We start from the raw sequence: 22,940 nt of genomic DNA, 5'->3' as shown, positions 1-22,940 counted from the left end.
AATGGTGAACCTGTGGAATTCTCTACCACAGAAGGCAATTGAGGCCAAATCATTAAATATATTCAAGAAGGAGTTAGATATAGTTCTTAAGGCTAAAGGGATCAAGGGATATGGGGAGAAAGCAGGGACAGGGTACTGAATTTGGATGATCAGCCATGATCTCATTGAATGGCGGAGCATGCTTGAGGGGCCGAATGGCCTACTCCTGCTCCTATCTTCTATGTTTCTATGTATGGAATTAAAATGAGCCACTACTGCTTAAAATCCACACAGCAGTAAAAATATTATGGCTTTTTAAAAATGGCACTTTGTTCTCTTTATATTGTCATAGATTTAAAACTTCACCCTAGTACTGTCACTTGCTCCAGCAAAACATTCTAGTTTGGGCAAGAGGAATGTGTATGGCAATGTAAAAATTAGAAATAATAAAACAAGTATAAACTGTAACCTTTTTGCATTCCTGGGCAGTGATTGCAAACCATGACTGCAGTGTGTTTTAATGTAATTCAGCAGTCCTTGGCCTGTTATGTTTTATCTGATAATTGATATCTGAATAGATCGGAATGAATGAGTGGAATAGTGTCTTTCCCATTGAGCTGTGATCAGTGACTTCTCATACCATCAGATGAGCCCCTCCAAGTCTCTAATGTACTTTTATGTTTTCTAGGGTTAAATCGGAAGCTATCATGGCCATGAATAACAAAGAGGGCAAGGAAGAGCTGGAGGATGTAAGTGTAAGTTCTCGATATTGTGTACTGGATTGTCAGTGCTTGTTCAGCTAGATAGTAACAGGTGTGGTTTAATGGTTCCAATAACACAATAAGAAAAGTCTTCAGCTGATTGAGCATATTTATTAGCCAAGAATTGGTAAGAGCTATTCTCCAACACTTCCTTTTGGATACACAATCAAATGCAAGAGTTACCCGACTCCTGAATTTCTTACTACAGCCCAAATTTGTTAGTTATTCCTAGTCGGAAAACAAGTTAACTTCCTATAGGGTAGGATCTGGACTGCAACAGTAAGGGAAAAAGTCACTTGGAGCATTTCACCCCAATAGCAAACATATCCTATGTCTGAGCAAAAAAATACTGTGGTTGGATTTTTCTATGATTTGTTCACCTATCTATTCTTCCAGCTGCATGAGGAACAATGGAAATGAGAGTCCCAGATCTGAATAATGGACTGCAAATGCAGTGGAGTCCACCGGAGATCTCGTCTGTACATTTATATTTGTCCCTTGTATAGGTCTTCGTTCAGTCCCTTCATCTCTGTTCGGCTTCACCCATTAGACGAGGTGGTCTGGGCCGAGACTTTGCTGAGCAGGATAGTTTTCATCTCCTTACTAAATGAAGTGCCACACCAACATAATGTGTTTCTGCCAAGCCCTGGCCAAATTTATTCATTGTGGATCAGTTCAGTTTAAGTGTAAGTTAGGGCGTGTGTCAAACTCCAAAGGGAGTCCCAAATTTAACCAGGAGAACTACAGGTCCTTTTGAGTGGGAGTTCAGCAGCCTATCTGTGAGGTTATTTGCTCCTCTGGCACTACTGCTAGAGCTACTAGGTCCCATTAATAGGACTTGCCGCTAAAGCTATTGAGCTCTGCCAATATTTGTTAGTGGAAACATTACATTTTCCACTAACTCAAACACCTTTCAAAGCATTTGCAGCAGATCGTAACCTCATTTGTTGCTTTACATAGTATTTTTAATATTTCAGGCACTGATTGTGTAAATGACTTGTACTAGCTGTGAGAAACTCTAATAATAAGGGGCAAAAGTGACACAATATTCTCTTGAAAAGAGCATTCCGATTTTTCAATGCTCTTTCATGGTTAAATTTTGAATACATGAAAAACATCTACTCGCCCACAGATGAGACAGACGTATGCAATTAGCCACTTTTTGAAATCCAAGCATTCTAATTTCTTAGCAGGAATGACTCCTCAGTGAGCCAAGATTTTGAATCCAGGTAACAATCTATCATAAGTGTTCTAAGTAGGTCCGCTGGACTTAGATACTTACCTGATAGGTGATTCAAAATGGGCCAGTGATTAGTATGCAGCCAATCTGAATAATTAGCTTAAATGGCGTTTAGATGGGCCATGAGTCCTACCCCTCCTAGGTACTTGTCTGGATGACTCCCCATTAGTCCACGAGTTGGGTTTAGGTGGTCTTAGCTATTCACCATGGTTAGCGCCCCAATGGTCTAATAGTGAAGTCCAAATCTTCCCATGTCTTATGTGAGATGGCTGTCTAGTAGAACAGTGGTTGTGATCTCTCTATTCTAAATACTTACATCAGATAATTACCCTATGGGCAACAGTTGAGACCTAGTGGTTCTTGGTAGCCAGCCTTGGTACTTAGTTGAGAAGGCATGCATGGCTACCTAGGACAACCATGCCACTTTGGTGCTGTGCTGCACCAGTTACACAATCAGTGCAATGGTGTTAGAAACAACTATTGGTATCGAGCACCAAAACGCTATAATGTAAGCATGCATCCCCTGTCCACAGTGTGTTCTTTATACTTGCCCACCAATACTGCCCAGGCAACACATCAGGCGCATTACCCTTTAACTGGCAATAGATGTCAGTCTTTAACACTCCTATTTAAAAAAAAAAAAACTTCACTCCAGACATTTTCCAGGGAACTAGTATTATCGAGTGCCTGGAAATAGCTTCATCTACATTTGCTTATAATTGTATCCACCGACTGAGATAATGTTAAGAACAGGTCCCATTTATGACTATTCTTTGAAAGGTAAGTAAGATTTGTTGTTAAGGGATCCACTTGTAAATAAGTAAAGAGTAAGAAATTATCTCTGCAATTGTATTGAGGATAATCAGCCAAATATTCTACAATATAGATTGGTTATGGTAGTGTAGTGGTTATGTTCCTGAGGCCTGGACTAATAATCCCGAGAACATGAGTTCAAATCCCACCATGGCAGTTTTAGAATGTGATTTCAGTAAACAAAATTACAAAATAAAAGGCTGGCATCAGTAAAAATGTCCATGAAGCAGGAGGATTGTTGTAAAAATCTAACTGGTTCACTCATGTTCCTTAGGGAAGGAAACCTGTAATCCTCACCTGGTCTGGCCTATATGTGACTCCAGTTCCACACCAATGTGGTTGACTCTTAACTGCCCTCTTACAATGGACTGGCTTGCTAGGCCATTGTATCAGGGAAAATGCAGCATTGTGGGAGCACCTTCACCCCACAGACTGCAGTGGTTCAAGGAGAAGAAAGCTCACCACCACCACCTTATCATGGCAACTAGCGAGGGGTAATAAATGCCGGCCATCACCAACTAGGCACGGGCAATAAATGCCGGCCTTGCCAGCGACACCCACGTCCCAAGAATGAAAAAAAAATCTGAATAGTGATATGGGGTGTTGTCACTAATTCTGCTTGTGGCTTTGGCCTGTACCCAAAGTGGTAACATTGAGCAATAGTTCCCTGTATAATACTTCCAGTCACAGCTCATTTGCATTCTGAAATTGGATTGGCCAACATTTTAAACTGAGGGATACTCAGGCTTATAATGATGTAATGAAGTCAAACTAGATTCAGCCACAGGCAGTGGGGTTGGGTGGGGTATACATGGCACATTACGTATCATAAATATTAAAAATTTGGATCAGAAGCTTCAAATACATTTCTGTGAGCTGCTTCACCAAACTGAAGGCGGACTGAAAGATTAGCAGCTTGATGTTCAGTAAAGCAGTAGATGTTATAATAGTGCACACATATTTGACCTTTAAAAGCAAATTGCTGATGTGTTACACAGATCCTGCCTAAGGTACAGTTTTATTTCAGCTTTGGTTTATTCCATATTCTGCTGCTGTTCTCATTTGTACTTGTGACCCGAAAATGTGATCGCTCTGAGAGTTATTTATACATATATCAATAAGAATGAATTCATTTCAGGTAGGTCTGATTACTTGCCAACACAGTTGTCACTGAGTTTAATCCGGTCAGCTGAACTGTGACATTGTTAGTGTAAATCATGGAGGAGACTGTGAACCATTTTCCTGCCTTCGCATCTGAAGGAAGGCCATATATAGGTGAGGCTGAGATGATGTGAATGATAAAAGGACAAAAAAAACAGCAGGGCTCCCTGGGGTGCAGTTGCCAAATGAAGGCTCAAAGGGAGGAGGTGAATATCGGAAAATGAGTCAACCATGGCAACTAACACATGCCTTGCGGCCATTTTAATGCACTTTTTAAGCAGCTGGCTAGAGAGTTTTGACAGAGCTGTGGGAGGAGATCACCTATCGTTCCTTTCAGTGGCACAAGAAGACTTAAAACATAGGGGAAAGGTAACAAAGAGATGAACTAGATCAAGAATGCTCTGCAGTTATGCTGCTTCCTGCTACAGTCATTGTTGCTTATAATGTTTATAAAATGGATTCCAGTCCAGAGGAGGACGCTGCATGTTCTGTTGAATGTGTTAATGTCACTTTACCGCTGTAATAAAGTATATAAGAGTGCTGGTTTTTATCTGTTCTGGTGAAGCAATGCTTCCATAACCTACAGGATGACGTACAGGTGGCACAGAGACGGCGCTTCACACGGGTGGAGATGGCACGGGTGCTGATGGAGCGCAATCAATACAAGGAGAGGCTGATGGAGCTGCAGGAGGCTGTCAGGTGGACTGAAATGATCAGGTGGGAAGGCGTACACCATCTAATAGATTGGATGTGTTGTACACAGTCTCTGCAGTGGCTTTACCTTCATTCCTGTCCCAACACTGTGTGCTGTCTTTGTTTTTGACCATCAACCATAAAGTGGTGCAATGCATGCCTGGGCCTGTCCGATACATGGCGAATTTCACTCAACATTCCTAATTTGCTTCCTGTGTGTTAATAATGTTGATGTCTCGGCATTTCTTTATATCGCACATTTTTCTTTCAGCACTGATTGATTCCCAATATATTGAAATCAGTAGTGATGTGACAACTTGATAAACAGATTGGGGGTGAAATTGGCCTCCGCCAGCAGCGGGAAACGGGCTCAGAGCGATTCGACACCCAGTTTTCCATCAAGGAAAAAGAAAATTGTGCACAGTCTAAAATGGATTGTCGATTTGTGATGAGCCTGTATCACACTATTGGCATCGACCAATTTCATCCCCAATGTCCTTTCTCCTGAGGCATCCTAAATAATAGGCACAAACTAATCAGAGATCTTTTAACTAACATTCTTTCATTTGACCCAACATGTAATGAATTCTACTGGGGTTAATTTACATCGGGATCCAGATCTTATGAATAGGATAACACCCACACTATGGAAATAGCGGAACATTTGGAGTCTAGTGACCAGCACAGAGCCATACATGACTTTAAAAAGGAAAATTTCAAAGGAATGAGGGCTAGCCCAGGTGAAATTAGCTGGGAGGGGGTATCTCAATTAGGAAGAAATTGAACACTTTTAAAATCATAACATTGAACAATGCAAGATAAATATACATCCAAGAGAAACAAATGTAAATTAAATAGACATCCCAAGATAGATGGATAGGCAATAAAAGTAGGAGTAAGATAAAAAGTCATCTTGCTTGATAAACCTTGACTTCTTTGAGCATGTTATAGTTAAGTAGACAGCAGAAGTATGGTATAGTTATTTGGACTTTCAGAAGGCCTTTGACAAAAGCACCACATGAAAGATTTCTAATTAAACTAAAAGCTAATTCAAGGTAGAATGTGGGATTGGATGCAGATTTGGTTAATAGGAAACACAGAATACTTGTTGGCACTTGGACCCCTGTTTCTAATCTATATTAATGAACTGGGTATCAAATCTAAATGTAAGGTTGTCAAATTTGTTGATGCTGCCAAAATAGGGGGAGAGGTAGGAACAGCAAGATTTACAGACTGATAGGCAATGCAGTTACTAAGATAAATGGCAGAAGAAATTCAAAATTGATAAATGTATAGTATTAACTATTGATTTTAAGAATAAATGTTATAAGTATGCATTGAGTTGGCAGAGGGAGACAAAAAGAGGCCAAGCGTAATGGTTTAATTATTATTTTCAATGTCTGAACAATGTGGCGAGCAATTGAGAAAGCCAAAATGTTGGGATATATTGCCAGAACCGTGTAGTCCCAATCCTTGGGATATATTGCCAGAACCGTGTAGTCCCAATCTCCAGAAGTTACACTGGGGCTGTACAATGCACTCGTATTTGTGGAAGGATATTAATTTCTGCTCACCACACAATGAAAAGCATATATAGTCATTGGAGAGGATGTAGAGAAGAGCAGTAAGACTGATTCCAACTGTAAAGGCCATGAGCTATAAGGAAAGATTGGAGAACTTTAACCTCCACAGTCTAAAAAGGAGAGGGTTAAGGGGGGGGGGTGTGGACACCATTGAGGTGTACATAATATTAAGTGGTATTTGTAGGGTAAACCATGAATATATATTCAAAATAAGCCAGGAAAGCTGGGCCAGATATCATACATTTAAATTAGTGAGAAATAATTTTCTAACAGATATTAGGAAGAATTTCTTCACTCAGAGGATGAAATAACATTTGGAAGAATCTGTCAGCTGAAACATTCAAAGTGAGGCTGGATGCTAGTGGAAGAGTTAAAGTACCTGGAGAATGAGCTTCGATGATCTTAAAAGCCATTTATCATCCATGTTCTTATGTCTGTTGTGTTCAGCATGGTTTGTTCATATCTAACGATAGTCAGGCCTCTACCTGTATTTTATTGAGGGTGGGAAGTTGCCGAGAGTCTTGAATGACATTCTGTAAGAAGTCTTGTCAGTTTCCACCCCTCAGTACAAATCTTTCAATGTCAGCTTTCACTAGTTAGAGACCAAAGACTCTAAACTGTGGAGAGTAGAGTAGTGTGGCAGAAAACCTTAGAATGATGCTGGTATGAATTCAGGGCTATAGTGTCTAACTATACTGGCAGCGTACTACTGTACTGTAAGGTCTAACACTGCTGCCAGTGCCGTTAACACCAATGTGCAGTTTAGTCGGTGTAGTAGATAGAGCTTGCAGGATAATTTGAGTGGGTCGAGCAATCAGCAGTGATTTGGCAATTAGCACTAGCAGTGGCTAACATGGCGCAGTAGGCTGCCACGGCTCTGGCATTTTAGGCTGCCATGGCATTTTGGGTTGACTTGGCAATTCGGATTGAAATGGCAGTTCAGTTTGGCACAGTAGTTTGAGCTGCCTTGGGAATTAAACCTGGTACTGCAGTGTTTTTGGTACTAATGGCATTCGTGGTCTGAGCTGGACCCATGTTTTAAACAGATTATCAGCAGATTTGAAGGACCAAGTTTCACCTAATCAGCAGCAGTCCATCTACTTGACAGCAACCTTGCTTTTAAGCAGTCTGTCATTTGACCAAATGGGGAAATGTGTGTACAGTGTAACACTTACTGTTTTATTTTTAATATTTATTTAGAGCTTCTCGAGAGTACCCATCAATCCAGGAGAAGAAAAGGTCAGGCATCTGGCAGTTGTAAGTACTTTCAGATCAGAGATTAGCGCTGTTAGAGCAGATAAAAATTCATTTGAAATGCATGTTTTGTTAAATAATTTTTAAAAAGTTAAATTATATTTTTGAGTAATATTTCCAAGGTGAATAAAATATCACTATTTTTCGATTGATGTGAACACACGGCTATGCCACCAAATGGGCAGGTTCCTCCCAGATCTCTGCTGTTGTCTCCTTTGGCTGATTGCTGGAAGGTGTGAGCTACCATCCAGGCTGGATTATTCTTTCTGATTTTTCCTCCCACTGCTGGGAGATGCTATAGCCTCCATTCACAGGCATATGATTTAAACCTGGTTCTTAGCTAATAAATCTCCTCTAGTACGACAATTCAAACAAGGGAACATTCTCTGATTGGCAGGTTGTGACAAGTGGTGTTCCTCAGGGCTCTGTATTGGGGCCTAGTCTTTTCACAGTAAATGTTAATGACGTGGATGAAAGAATAGAGTTGTACATCCAAATTTGCAGGTGACATTAAGTTAGGAGGCACAGTAAGTTGTGTAGATGGGAGCAGGGAATTACAAAGGGACATAGACAGACTAAGTGAGTGGAAAAAAGCTATGGCAAATGAAGTTCGTGGGACAGTGTGAATTCATTCACCTTGGCCCCGAGAAAGACAAATTGGAATATTTCTTAATGGTGAGAGATTAGTAGATGTGGAGGAGAAAGGGGATTTAGGTAACCATGTACACAAATCACTAAAAGCTAATGCACCGGTACGAAAAGTAATCAAAAAGGTTAATGGGATGTTGGCCTCTATCTCAAGGGGGTTGGAATTCAAAAGTGAGGAAGTGATGCTTCAGTTACACAGAGCCATGTCCAGACCCCATCTGGAATACTGCGTTCAGTTTTGGCACTGGAGCTCAGGAAAGACTTCTTGGCTTTGGAAGAAGTACCGTGCAGATTCATCAGAATTATACTAGGGCTTAAAGGGGTTAAATTATGAAGACCAGTTGCATAAACTAGGCTTGTATTCCCTTGAATTTAGAAGGTTGAGGGGTGATCTAATCAAGGTGTTTAAAATGATACAGGGATTCAATAGGGTGGATACAGAGAAACTATTTCCTCTGGTGGGGGAATCAAGAACAAGGGGCCATAATCTTAAAATTAGAGCTAAACCATTTAGGAGTGAAACCTGGAAGTATTTTTTCACACACACAGGGTAGTGGAAATCTGGAACTCTCTTCCCCCCCCCCTCCCCCACACACAAAGCTGTTGAGGCTAGGTCAATTGAAATTTCAAGACTGAAATTGATAGATTTTTGTTAGGTAAGGGTATTAAGGGACAAGGAGCAAAGGCAGCTAAATGGAGTTGAGTTACAAATCAGCCGTGATCTAATTGAATGGTGAAACAGACTCGAGGGGCTGAATGGCCTACTCCTGTCCCATGTTTATTAGTTCAATCTCAATACTAAAATGTGTTACATTCTTGAAGAACACTCCAGCCTTTTTTGTATAAGAGAGTTTGTGGGGAAGGGGAGAGCAGTTTATTTCATTTTTGAAAGTGGGAATGTAAGTTGTGAGGAGGATGCAAAGGAGGCTTCAAGGGGATATAGACAGGCTAAGTGAGTGGGCAAGAACATGGCAAATGGAATATAATGTGGAGAAATGTGAAGTTATCCACTTTGGTAGGAAAAATAGAAAAGCAGAGTATTTTTTAAATGGTGAGAGATTGGGAAATGTTGGTGTTCGGAGGGACCTGGGTGTCCTTGTACACGAATCACTGAAAGTTAGCATGCAGGTACAGTAAGCAATTAGGAAAGCAAATGGTATGTTGGCATTTATTACAAGAGGATTTTGAGTGTAAGAGTAAAGATGTCTTACTGCAATTATATAGGGCCCTGGTGAGTCCACACCTGGAGTATTGTGTACAGTTTTGGTCGCCTTACCTAAGGAAGGATATACTTGTCATAGAGGGAGTGCAACGAAGGTTCACCAGACTGGTTCCTGGGGTGGGGGGATTGTCCTATGAGAACAGATTGAGTAGACTAGGCCTATATTCTCTAGAGTTTAGAAGAATGAGAGGTGATCTCATTGAAACATACAAAATTTTTACAGGGCTTGACAGGGAAGATGCAGGGAGGATGTTTTCCCTGGCTGGGGAGTCTAGAACCAGGGGTCACAGTCTCAGAATAAGGGGTCGGCCATTTAGGACTGAGATGAGGAGAAATTTCTTCACTCAGAGGATGGTGAATCTTTGGAATTCTCTACCCCAGAGGGCTGCGGAGGCTCAGTCGTTGAGTATGTTCAAGACCGAGATCGATAGATCTTTGAATATTAAGGGAATCGAGGGATATGGGGATAGTGCATGAAAGTAGAGTTGAGGTAGAAGATCAGCCATGATTTTATTGAATTTGAGCAGGCTCGAAGGGCCAAATGGCAGACTCCTGCTCCTATTTCTTATGTTAAGTTTATTGTTCTGTCTGTCAGTGCCAAGTGTGATGGTAGACAGTGACAAGCGGCATGCTTCTGTTATTGAATTATGTGACTTGGAACTAATATGGTATTGCATTGCATGATTTAAATTGCAGTGCTTCAAGGCTTTATTTCATAGCATGTTACAGGTGAATAGTATATCCTTTAAATTATTATCCAGAAATAAACTTGTTTTGTTGGGCTTTAATATAGTTAAGTCTTATAATAAACGCTTTTACACAAGTACTGTATATATTGGGTTGTAGTAGCTAACTGGTACAGTACTTAATTCTCTTTCTTACTCTCGCTCTATTTCTTTTCTTCTAGTTTCAGCCGTCTCTTCAGCTCTTCCTCTGCTGCCCAACCAACGAAGAGGCCCCCTGTCCTTCATTATGCTGCTCCCAACACCTATGGCTCATCTGGCTTCACCAAGCGCCGAAGCCACACCATGTCCCAGTTATCAACTGCTGACAGATCACGTACCATAGACTTCCTGCCTGAGGAGTAAGTAACAGCCTACGAGGTGTAGCCTGCCCCACACGCACTGCACCCACATTGCAGCCTGCTCCCATGGCACAGGGTTAATACAGTTTGTGATTTTCATATGTTTAGGCTTATTTTCATTATCTTTGCTGTTTTATTTCCATTATTCATTTGCTTTGCTAGTTGTTTCCTCCTCTTTCATTTGTAATAATTGGTTGCAGTCAAAGAAAGGTTGTTTGCAAAAGTCATGCTGCCATTTATTTTACTTTTCTTAAAGAGGAGATTTTTAGCATCAGGACTTGGGGTTGATGAAGAAATCCCACCTTCAGGACTCTTTTTTCTAAAAAGTGGTTTAACCAGCAGAATACCTTTCGAGAATTACATTGTTTTAAAATCAAATGTCATAAAATGTATTTTTTGTTGAAATGTTGATATTTTTTTGAGTATTGATGTTCATTAGGGCACCTGAGCCAGATACTGAGCCAGACAGTGTGAAGGAACTGCATTAATATCCATTTGAGATGCAGTCATTAAATAGGCATGTTAATTCAATCCTTCCTCATGCTGTCAGCCGCAGGAAGTCCTCCTCCCAGCCAGTTTGCCTGATGATATAATCAGCACTCTTTTCTTTAAATGGGAATAGTAAAAAAGAAATGTAGTAATCAAATCCTAACAAGAGGGAGGATGTTAAAAGTTAATCAGAATTTGTTTCTATGAGTCAATTCTAAAAAAGAGCTCTGATTGGGAAGTTTCTTCTTTTAACTAAAACCAGAAACCAGGCTTTAGATTAAGGATCAAAGTAGGTCAAGGAACTAATAATTCACAAACTGCTTCGAAGATCCAATTCTACAAAATGTGTATGTGAATCCTTAGGTGTTGCACATGGGGGCTTACAGTTAGTTAAGTGGGCTCCTATTTATGTTTATTTTCCTCTGATTGCTAATATGAGTGAAAAAGTTGATCCGTATAAATTTCTGTTTTTATTTTTACTCACCTCTGTTTGTTCAATGGATTTATTTTTGTGGCTAGATCCATTAATCACTCTGTCTGTAACTCTGTAGGACACCTGACTCTTCATTCTAATACATGCTAAAGGCAAAATTTAAAACAAATGTTAATTCAGGGATTAACACATAGTGTTGAGGTAAGTTGATTATGCTGCATAGAATATCTAGTTAGTATGCAGTGTATATACAGTGCACAATGGTATAGTAGTATAATATATATATATATACTGTATAGGTATCGTACAACAAATAATCATGATGAGGGTATTGTAAGAATGCTTCATTTTAAAGATGAAGCAGGTTGTGTGGGATTGTAAGATTTTCCTGTGAATTAGGATAATCAAGAGAACGACAAAGTTGGAAACTGGGTAAATGATATATTAAAGTTGAGAATTGAAAGTAATACATTTTGATTTTAAAAAAGTTTATGATTAAGCAGGGTGGGGTGAGAAAAAGGTCTTGTATCGTGTTGACCAAATGGAAGTGTTAGAATCATAGAATCGTACAGCACCGAAGGAGGACGTTTGGCCCATTGTGCCTGTGCCGGCTCTTTGAAAGAACTGTTCAATTTAGTCCCACACGCCCAGCTATCCCCCCATAACCCTGCAAATTAGTCCTCTTCAAATTCATATCCAATTGCCTTTTGAAAGTTCCTGTGGAATCTGCCTCCACCACCCTTCCAGTTATTAACAACCCTCTGTGTGGAAAAAACATCTCCTCATTTCCCCTCTAGTTCTTTTGCCAATTATTTTAAATCTGTGACCTCTGGTTACCGACCCACTTGCCAGAGGAAACAATTTCTCCTTACTTGCTCTATCAAAACCCCCTCATGATTTTGAATATCTATGTTAGGTCTCCCCTTAACCTTCTCTGCTCGAAGGAGAACAACCCCAGCTTCTCCAATCTCGCCACATTACTGAAGTCCCTCATCCCTGGTACCATTCTAGTAAAACCCTAAAAGACGGAGAACGTGTCCCCAACCCGCCGTGTATGCGCCCGTTGCTGTGGTTATGGCGGCAGGTTTCGAGCTGTGCCTGGGTCCTTTCTTGGAGAGGCGGACACATCATTAGCATATTTAAATCAGGCTCTGACAGTGCAGTTGGGAGCCTGATTGAAATTTAACTGCTGCTGGATGGATTTCCCAGGGCTCGGGGAAAACCCGGCAGTGAAAGGGAGGTGGGATCTGCTGGCTTCAGAAGGTAAGTGCTTTTTATATCACCCCCTGTGGGCCAGGAGGAGCAGGAGACCCCCCCCCCCCCCCCAGCCCCTCAAGGGAGCCTTCGGCCTCACTTTTGCCAATCGCGGCCTCTCTCTAGCCCTCGCCATTATCGACCCCCGCGCCCCCCCCCAACACCAATTCTTGATCTGCAGCCTGCCCCAGGATTGCGAATGCCAGGGACCGTCCCCAAGGGGCTGATTTTCCTGCCCAGCAGCCGGCCAGGCTGTTTGGTTTAGGCGGCTGCCAGGTGGGAAATGGATCAAAAAAATTGTGATAAGGGCAGCACGGTGGCATAGTGGTTAGCACTGTTGCCTCACAGCGCCAGGGACCCGGGTTCGAATCCGGCCTCAGGCGACTGTCTGTGTGGAGTTTGCACATTCTCCCCGTGTTTGCGTGGGTTTCCTCCGGGTGCTCCGGTTTCCTCCCACAGTCCAAAGATGTGCGGGTTAGGTTGATTGGCTATGATAAATTGACCCTTAGTGTTAGGGGGATTAAATACGTGGGGTTACGGGGATAGGGTGGGATATGTGTTGGTGTAGGGGTTACGGGGATCAGGTGGGATATGTGTCGGTGCAGGCTCGATGGGCCGAAATGGCCTCTATCTGCACTGTGGGGTTTCTGTGATTTCTGTGATCCTGCCGTTAAATTCGGCAGGACCACTGCGTCCCCGACTTCGTCAGGTTTCCCCGCGCTCATCGCACCCTCCCCACCGCCCTGTAAATATCAGGGCCTAGGAGTTTGTAGGAGTAATTTTCTGAATTTGTGCTACTAGTGGTGAGGACAAGCCACCCCTGATTTGTGCACTAAAAATGAATTTTAATGGTCACAACAGCGTGGGTAGGGTGCCCATGATTTCCTCATTTGCATAGGTGAGTCTCCCTGCTGTTAGCCAAACTCAGAAAATCAGCTCTTAGAAGTAAAGAAAGAAAGTGCGCCTTTCACGACCTCAGGATGAACCAAAGCACTTTTCAACCAATGAAGTACTTTTTGAAGTGTAGTCACTGTTGTAGGAAACACGGCAGCAAATTTGCACACAGCAAGCTCCCACAAACTGCAAATGATCAGATAATCTGTTTGTGATGTTGGGTGAGGGATAAATATTGGCCATGACTCCCCTGCTATTCTTTGAATAGTATGATTGGATCTTTTATGTCCACCTAAGAGGGCAGATGGGGCCTCGGTTTAACATCTTAAAGACGGCACCTTTGACAGTGCAGCGCTTCCTCAGCACTGCACTGAAGTGTCAGTCTAGATTATGTAAGTAGAGCAAAAAATTGTAAATCCACGGAATGAATACTTTGTTAGGCGCTGATGTGATTGTACTTAGAGACATGTTTAGTTTTGCTCAATGTATGAACAGAATGAGGATTCCCCTCACCACCGCCCCCCCCTCCCCAAACCCGCATTAAAAAAAAAATTCCAAGTGGAAATCCATTCTCGCATTTAAAAAACAGATGTTCAAACTGGGCATTCCAAATAAACCAATACTGTTATTTTTCTGGGGCGTTACACACTTAGAAACGCACAGCTTTTTTTTATGTACACCTTCTGGAAGCTTATGCCCAGCTGAGTGGCTGATGAGAAAGCTGTTCAACTAATTAGTCAGCGACCTGATCAGTATAATTAGTACATGTTGAGCCAATGCAACCTTTGGGGTGTGCAGTTTCTACAATTAATGAAGGGAGAATGTAGAAGATCTGCACACCGTAATGACACATTGTACAGATAGAAAAAGTACAGTCCAAACATGGGAACTATTGTTTGAGCTCAACAAATATCTGATTGGGCCAGATTTTGCAGTCAGCAGCAAACGAATGGCACTTGCACTTGCCCCTACGCTGTCTATGGGCTTTTGCACTGGAAAGCCCTGTCAGCCAACTAGCGAAAAAGCACAGCGTCCTCTACAGAGCATCTGGGACCTTGTGTGAACAGGGAAAGCAACTATGTATCTTTTTAACCAATCAGATTGAAGAATTGTTAGTGAGCAGCGCAGAGTCTGCACCAGGAAGTGTCAGTTAGAATATTGAATTCAATGTCAAATCAGGGACAGAAAGCAAAATAAAGAGAGGGAAAGAAAGATTGGATCAGAGAGAGAGAGAGAAAAGAGGCAGAAAGAAGAAGTAAAAGAAAATGTATTTCAATCTCCAACAAAAATTAAAATCTGAAGGAATGGGACTCCACATTTGTTAAAGTTAATTTTCAGTGCCAGAGAGATTGTTTGGCAGTAATTAAGGCTTATCACGTCATTAAAAGGGTACTTACACTGGAATGGACAAGCCCTAACTTTTTCTAGCGTGTTTAATGTGCATATATCAGGTAAGTACAGCAACTTCATGCCGTTCAATGTATTTGAATGGTGAGTCTCTCGGCGAGATATCATTATCGCGCAGCTTCTGGAGGAGCAGGGCATCTCGGACAGCAACTTCCTGATTTATGCGTTTAACTGCACATGTGCGGTCGCTGGAAGTTGCTATCCGATTTACATGTTAATAACGGTGAGCGCTGTTAGCCTCACCGTTATTTTTACTGCAAACTCCGGACCATTATGCTTCTGCTTCTTAAATGTGCATCGTGGTATTCTCTTTCTTGTGAGGTATAGGGGGAGTTGTATAGTGGTGTTGTGAGCCACATTCAGAGTGGATACCCAGATCTCCAAGCAACCAGCTGTCAAACTTGTGCTCACTCTGTGATAAATACAGAACTAATAATTCCCTTAAGGTATGGGTTTTGTGAGTACTCCCTAGAAACCAAACATTTGCACCCATAATTCTTTGGTGGTCACAGATCATTTAGAGGGTATTGGAATGGTATCCTCTTCTGTTGATGAGGGCCGCAGCCTGTTGTCTAGGTCCTTGAATGACCATACGGGGAGCCTTAAACCTGGCACCTTATATCTTTTGGAGAAACCTTGCCAACCTCCCTGCTGAAACAGTGCACCTGTGACCTTAGTACTGCAGTGGTGGACTGCAAACTGATCCTTGCTGAGGATCATTGCGGCTGCCTGGGAGGAACCTGTGACAAAAAAAAATTGACTGCAGCCATCTCTTTTACTGCTACTGGCAGCACAGTGCTGACATTGCTTCTTGTAGGTCTGATTGTAGGAGATGGCACAATCCATCTATGTCTTCCTCGATGAGACATAACCTCCTCACATGTTGCTTCCTTGTCACCAGTGGTACGCACACTGCCTAGGTAATAGTGAGGCTTGCTCCTTCTCACAAATCCCTGGTCTTCTCCAGATGCTACTCTTCCTCTTTCTCCTCCGACATGTCCACCAAAGTAAGACTTGCTGATGCACCCATTGTGGATTGAAACAGTTGACTTGCTGTTTACAATATCTTCTGCTCTGCTCTGCCCATATCGCCACTGACTTTTTCTGCTACCGTATGCAGTGTGAGCTGAAAGGCAAGCTCGAGCGAATCTACTTTTTCTATCTTTAATTGGTGCTTGACAAAAAGAAAGAACTTGCATCTATATAGCACCTTATCATGTCCTCAGGACGTCCCAAAGTGCTTCACATCCAATAAATTACTTTGGAAGTGTAGCCTCTGTTGTTTTGTAGAGAAAATCCAAAAGCCGTTAACACTGAGTCTGTGCATTATAATGAGGGCAATGTTCCACTGTCGGCCGCCTGTTTCTAGCCTGATAAACGGACGGCCAGCAATTGGAAAATTGAGGGGAGAGGGACACAACTCTGCTGCCCCATTGATGCTCAAGGCCCACCTGATGCAGTTTACAGATGGGCCTGTAAACTGGCGATCAGCTCGCCCACTTGAAGCAGGCTGCCTCAATATGCAAATTGGAGCCCTATGCTTGCGGTGGCATGCTAATGAGGCTTGAGCCTTGCGCAGGCATAAATGGGCGGAACGGCTGCTCCGCCGACTTTGTGCCCATTTTGGTCGCTACCTTGTATTTATTCTCCTTGGTGACGGTAGGAATTTTGGGACCATGGGGTAAAAATGCACAAATGGCCTATCAATGACAGTGTACTAAACTACTATACATTAATGGACACATAGCACGTGCATCAACTCTGATGTTCCTTAACCCCTCCCCTTCCAGAATACTTGCGCGTTTTTCGTAAGCGCATCCTCTTTTATTATAACAATCATGTAATGTTATAGAAGTAATCAAAGTGAGAAGTAGAGTTGTGCAGGACCTCTTCCTTAGTCATAGTATAAGCCAGCTCTCCAGTGATTAACTGCAAAAGTCCTGGTATTTGTGTAACATGTTCCACAGCAAAGTGGGCATTCACTCTGCATGCAGGAGTGCCTGAGATCATCTGGATTTCAATGTCCCATCTGCCATTGGAGTATTTCAAAATGATAATTGTGTCATCTAAAGATACACTCTATTTTTAATAAACTCTAATTTAATTTATTTTTTATTTAAATTAAATGGGAGTGAATTTCCTCATTTTCAGCGCATTATCGGTGCATTAATGACGCAACAATTTTATTTAGCGAGGAAATTAGGGTGAAAGTGGCAGTTGTTTCCACTACTTCACCTTTAAAATGATTTCTCTAAGTTTCCTCACACATTTTGAGTCTTCCCACAATTTGCACCCTTTCCTGTAAGACTCTAGCCTCCATCAATAACAAAGCACAACGTCACTGCGCATTCTATTTTGTTAGTGAATTCCAAAATGGACACACTCATCCTGCTCTTTCTTAACACACTGCCTTTTTTTTTAACCTATTCTCGTGCTTCTTTTAGATGCCACCTGAGGGCCAGTATCATAAGAGGTGGGTTGGCAACTCATGAGGCAAAAATAACTCCCCAACTCTTCATCATCATCATCCTCCTCCTCCTCTGCCTCCCCCATTGCTGTGGTGGATATGCAGGAAAGGAGTGTAGTAGCTAAGAATGGGTGTGCAGGATCAAGGAAATGGAGAAAGGGAATGGAAGGTTCTGTCTGCGAGGGTGGGGGGGTGGTTGGTACTAGGGCAATGCTAGGGTGATCGAGTAGGTGCTTAGTTACTAATGTGATGCCGGCAAGGTGTCGTCGTCCTCACCATCTTCCGTGGCAAGAGCCAAGGGAGTACCCAGGAGCTGGATTCTCCTTCAAGGGGTGGGAGGTTTAAAGGGGGAAAGGGCGCCCTCTGATGGTCCGGCTTTAGTAGGCTTTGTGTGCTAATTTGTCCTGCAAGAAAATAGTGAATGAAGATAAAGCCAGTAGTTGAGCAATGTGTGCCATGTGGCATAGGAGAGGTGAGGTGGGGTGCGGCAGCTGCGGGTATGAGTTGGGTAAAGTGGAGGAAGGGGTTTTGGGGTTGTACATGTAAGTAATTGTTGTGTAGCTGGGTAGCCATAGTGCAAGATGCCGAATTAGAGTCGACCTTAGCCAGAGTGCTGTGTGAAGGGTTGATTTTGAAAGTATTGCCTTAATGGGGTCAAGAATGTGCTGGCGCCCAGGGTGGACAAGGAAGAAAAGGTGCGAGTACCCAGTGCGTTACCTTGCCAGCCTTGATGAGCTTGTTGAACTTTTTGCGGCGGTGTTCTGTAGTCCTGGGGCTGAGGGAGTTGGCACTCGGTGCCTGTGCCCCCTCCCTCCGGGCAGCATGAGGGGCATTTCTGAACGGCTTGGTGGCACCCACACCAGGTGCATCAGTGGCGTAATTCACTTCAAGGAAATTCTGGGCCAATATGTAAAGATGGCAGATTGTGGATTGATGGCCACTGATATAAATTAGATTAAGTTAGTGCTCCTGAGGTAGCCTGCAGAAGGAATCGACAGTCATCTGGGGAAATTCAGTGGTAGGGAAACCCCTTCTGAATCCTGGAGAGCCCAGAATTAGTGATCACATCAGCTAAAAGATGATCGAAGCAGTGTGAAGCCCACTCCACACCCATTGGAACATATCAGCGTTATGCATTTATTTATAAAGCAAACATTGGCTACTTATTTACGTAGTGCTATTTTACGTGGATGAGAAGAATCCGATAGTGAGGAGATTCTGGAATTGTAGATGCAAAGATGCGGCTGAACATTTCAGAAAGGGGGGCAGAAGAAGTAGGAACTCCAGCAAGGCAAACCAGAAAACACAAGGAGAATGCCACACAATAAAGGGGCAGTTACAAATTCAGACAGATATATTAAAAAAAACTGAAGATACTGCAAAGGCAGAGGGTGAGCAGCATCCGAGAAAGGAAGGCAGGTTAACGTGTTGGGTATAGCCCATCGTGGTCCGTCAGAACCGGGGGGGATCTTAAATGGGAGCAGGTTTTAGGTGGGCAGGGGCGCGACGAGCGGCGACGTCAAACCCCCCCCCCCCCCCCCCCAAGCGCGCGCGACCAACCGCATCAACTCCTGGGTCTTATTGCCATCCAACTGGACAAATATTCACCCAAACAGAAAGAGGCAGCTGGTCGGTTGCCGGCTGGTTAAAATTGGCCGGCCTGGCTTCCCACTGGCTGGAAGATAAGTGGCGGGGAAGGGGTTTTGGCAGGGTCTCGCGGATTGGAAGGTGGGGGGACAACCCGAGAACGAGACTTGCCTTTTAAGTTTTGGAGGAGTACTCCTGCTTCTCACAGTCCCACAAAGGAAAGTTTAACAGTTAACTTTTGTTGCCTCTTCAGCCTTCGGACAAGCGTTCACTGAGTGGGACTGCCACAGTGGGCGCCCCACTAAGGCCACGGTTGAAAGGCCAATCGAGATCCTGTTGACATAATGGGATCCCGATTTGCATACATGTATCAGACGCCTCATCCACTGCCAAAAACAGCGACATTAAAATTCCCACGGAACGGGGAAGGAGCAGAGTATCAGCTGGGTAGCACGATTGTGATTTGTTTATAGTGCTGGTGCCACAGGATGTTTAGAAACTAGTAGGTGTGAGTTGATATGGTCATAGTTGGCACTCCCCTGCTGTTGAGTGCATTGTCTTTTCAACTTTCAAGTAGCTTGCTGGAAAATAGTTATCTAACAGTCATGGAATAAGTTCTATGCTCCACATACATGAGTGATAGCCATTTATCACATGATGTTAATTGGCCATGTACGTTGTGTAAATCAGAATCCTAATAATGTGGCCCATTTGTAATGTTGCCAATGGACGTGGGCACCATATAAATTTACATTAAAGGAGAAACTTGTCGGCAGTTTCTGCTTCCAGTATGCTACATGATCAGCAACTTTAGGTCTACTGTATGAGGGGCACCGATAACATTTTTTAATAACTAATTTCCATCTCTAACAGCATGCGCTCTTGCAGACAATCTTTCTTTAGTGTATATTTTTGTTTTCCATTATGTACATTTTGTTAATTTGAAATTTTATGTTTTTTTTTGTAGACAGAAAGTGCCTAAGGAGGAGAAGAAACCAGACACAGATAATGAACAAGTGTACGGCATATCAGCTCCTTGGGGCTTTACCAGGGTTAGGGGTCAAATTTGGGGAACTTGATGATTTAGGGTGTTTGGGATCCAAAAAGGCCAGGTAGCTTTTGAGCATTTTGTCTGTGTTTAAACGTGAGACAACTGGTGCCTTATGGATGGTATGGTTCAGGGTGTTGTCACTGATAAAGGGACATTGTAGAGTGACTTTCATTCTAACAACCGTTTGGCTACAGATCACTTGAGTTTGTGAGGACTAGGCTTTCACCACTGGAACCTACTTGGTTTCGTGAGGGTAAGGTCTTCACTTCAACCTGCCTCAGTTTATAAGGCCGTGATTTTCAGTGAAGTTTGTGGAGATTTGTGTTCACCACTAAAGCTAAGCTGCAATTGTTCGGACCACCCTAGGTTTGTGAAGAAAATTACTGTTTGAGTTCAATTGACAATATGAAAACTAGATAGATTACATCTTCACCACTACAACATATCCGGTTTTTGAAGATTTAACTTGCAACAATGTATTTTGCACTTACCATTACACCTAGCTGGGCTTATCAACCCTGGGCCTGCTCCATTATACTGCTTCTGGATTCATGATGACTGGACTTTCACTGCTGCAGACCTCCTGGGTATGGGAAGATTCTGCCCTTTCTTTGCAAAGTTATGATCAGATTTCTGTTCAAAAATGTCCTGCACAAGACATTGGAGGGAATTTCAGCACAAAAATGGGTTGGGGTTGGGTCAGATGCTAACATTGTAAAAATATGAACCCCGACCCCAACCTGCACACTTCCAGGTTTTACGTAGGCAGGACAAGGGGTGGGCAGCCAACCCGCTCCCAGGAGGCGGGTGGCAATTTAAATATGTTAATGAGGCTGGCCGCCTCTGATTTAACCTGCTTTGCAGGTTTTACAGTGGGCGGATGGGTTTTCCAGGCCTCGGGAAACTCGGCAGCTGAAGTAAGGCAAGGACAGCTTCGGGGAGAAGGTAAGCGCCTTTACTGCACTGCTTGTGGGCCAGGAGGAGCAGGAGTGCTTCCCTCACGCTCCCCCCCCCCCCCCCCCCCCCTGCCCAATCAAACTACCCCTTGCCCTATAGAAAGCCGCGTGGGGATGGGGATTGGACCCCCCACCCCCCCCCAGGATCGGACCACTCCTCGGGGCCAGGGATCAGACCTAACTGGTCCTGTGGCCTGCTCTAGAGTCCTCCTGGCCCGACTGGAAGCCAAGGCGGGGAACCTGTCAGGGCCAAAAGACGCAGGCTGAGGAGTTAAAACTCCAGTGTGCGGGCCATCTGAAGCCCCCCGCCTATGTAACCCACCCCTGTTGATATCCAGGCCATTGTGGCAGCAAAATTCACCCCCCCCCCCCCCCAATAGTGCCGGTAGTTTTGACCGTCGTGGCCCGCACTGTTCGCCATCTTGATGAGGGCGATAGCGTGGGCAGTGCATACATGCACCGGCAGTATGCAGAGTAGGCAGATCGTGACGTCCGTCAGCGTTTAATGCTGATTTGACGCATGACCTGCCATTTTCAACGTCACTGCTCCATTTAGCGCCCTCTCCTAAACATACACAGCTGAACGCGCATTCAGCTGCACGAGGGATCCCTCATCAGCGCTACTTAAAGGGATACATCCAACTTGCTGGTAAGTTGCTTACTGCTTTTGTACTGGCTCTTGCAGAGTTTGTAGGAGTACTGGGCTCCTGGAAGAGATTTCAAAAGTTGTTAAAGTGTGCAGGGAGCGCTGCTGGACGTTGGGAAGGTGTTGGCTGCTGCTGGAAGGCCTCTGAGTTCACCACTTGGTCCCAGTCAGGGGGGCTCTAGTTGCAGCCCCCCCTCTCACTGCAGCATGATGGGGAGATGGAGCAGAGGCAGCAAAGAAGATGAGCTGTTCACAGAGGGCGGAGGGCTCTCGGCAGGAAGCCTTACCCAACTAGGGTCTTCAGGGAGCACTTCTCCTACCTGCACCTAAGCCAGGAGCAGTGTGTTCGGCGGCTCCGCTTCACCAAGGAGGTGGTCACAGAATTCTGCCACCTCTTGGAACCAGACCTGCAGCCTCAGAGCAGGGTGATGATGGCTCTGCCAGTGGCCCTCAAGGTGACTGTGGCCCTGAATTTCTTCACCAGAGGATCCTTCCAGGCTGGAGCAGGCGACATAGCAAACATCTCGCAGTTTGCCATCCATTGCTGCATCTGGGAGGTCACGGAGGCTCTGTACTCCAGGAGAGGGGACTTCATTGTCTTCTGTCTAAACAGAGAGAAGCAGGAGGATGGTGCACGTGGCTTTGCCAGGATATCCGGCTTCTCCATGGTGCAGGGAGCCACCGACTGCACACACGTGGCTTTGCGGGTGACGCATCTCAATGGTGAGATGTTCCGTTACCGCAATGGATACCACTCACTTAATGTGCAGTTGGTGTGCGACCACACCCAGCATATTATGCTGATTAATGCCCAGTATCCTGGCAGCAGTCATGATGCGTTCATCCTGCGCTAGTCCGCTGTGCCAGCAATCTTCCAGCCACCACATCGAACCCGAGGATGGCTGCTCGGCGACAAGGGCTATCCGCTCTACACCTGGCTGATGCCGCTCCTCTGCAACCCCACCACCATTGGAGGACAGATTGCTGGACTGCTGTGACACCGTGCAAGTCCCTTTCAACACTGGTAAATGCAGCCACGGTGGCAGCAGTGTGAACTTGCATGGCAACAAGCTGAGCCTGCATGACCGAAGTCTGAGCTTCCATTGCAGCACTCAGACATTCGGTCGCTTCCGCTTGTGCTGCAATGGAAGCTGAGACATCGGCCATCAGATCCTGCATCAAAGTTGGGTCCACAAGTGCGCTAATGGAGTTGCCCATCACTTCCATCCTGGAAGTCATGGGCTCCAAGATCTGCGCCAAGCCCTGTGCAAAGTTGGTGCCCGGCTCCTTGACAGTGACAACAGGCTCTCTGGCAGGC

At 44.0% G+C, this 22,940-nt stretch overlaps 1 protein-coding gene across 2 annotated transcripts in view; it reads left to right on the top strand.

Moving 5' to 3' along the window:
• mapk8ip3 (mitogen-activated protein kinase 8 interacting protein 3) overlaps positions 1-22,940 on the top strand; it is a 263,435-nt gene that overhangs the window by 164,298 nt on the left and 76,197 nt on the right. The window contains exons 11-16 of one of the 2 annotated variants that reach the window (XM_086000700.1): positions 668-734; positions 4,541-4,671; positions 7,431-7,487; positions 10,262-10,438; positions 19,937-19,987; positions 21,961-21,966. In XM_086000700.1, the coding sequence (XP_085856826.1) occupies positions 668-734; positions 4,541-4,671; positions 7,431-7,487; positions 10,262-10,438; positions 19,937-19,987; positions 21,961-21,966 (489 nt within the window). The remainder of the gene's footprint in view (positions 1-667; positions 735-4,540; positions 4,672-7,430; positions 7,488-10,261; positions 10,439-19,936; positions 19,988-21,960; positions 21,967-22,940) is intronic. The other variant, XM_086000698.1, reaches the window with a different exon arrangement.

Source organism: Somniosus microcephalus, chromosome 11 (genome assembly GCF_052327205.1).
Source record: "Somniosus microcephalus isolate GS21.2 chromosome 11, FLI_Smic_1.0, whole genome shotgun sequence".
Classification (NCBI taxonomy): Eukaryota; Metazoa; Chordata; class Chondrichthyes; order Squaliformes; family Somniosidae; genus Somniosus; species Somniosus microcephalus.
Note: the sequence above shows the minus strand (reverse complement) of the source record. Positions and strands in the feature narration are given on the sequence as shown.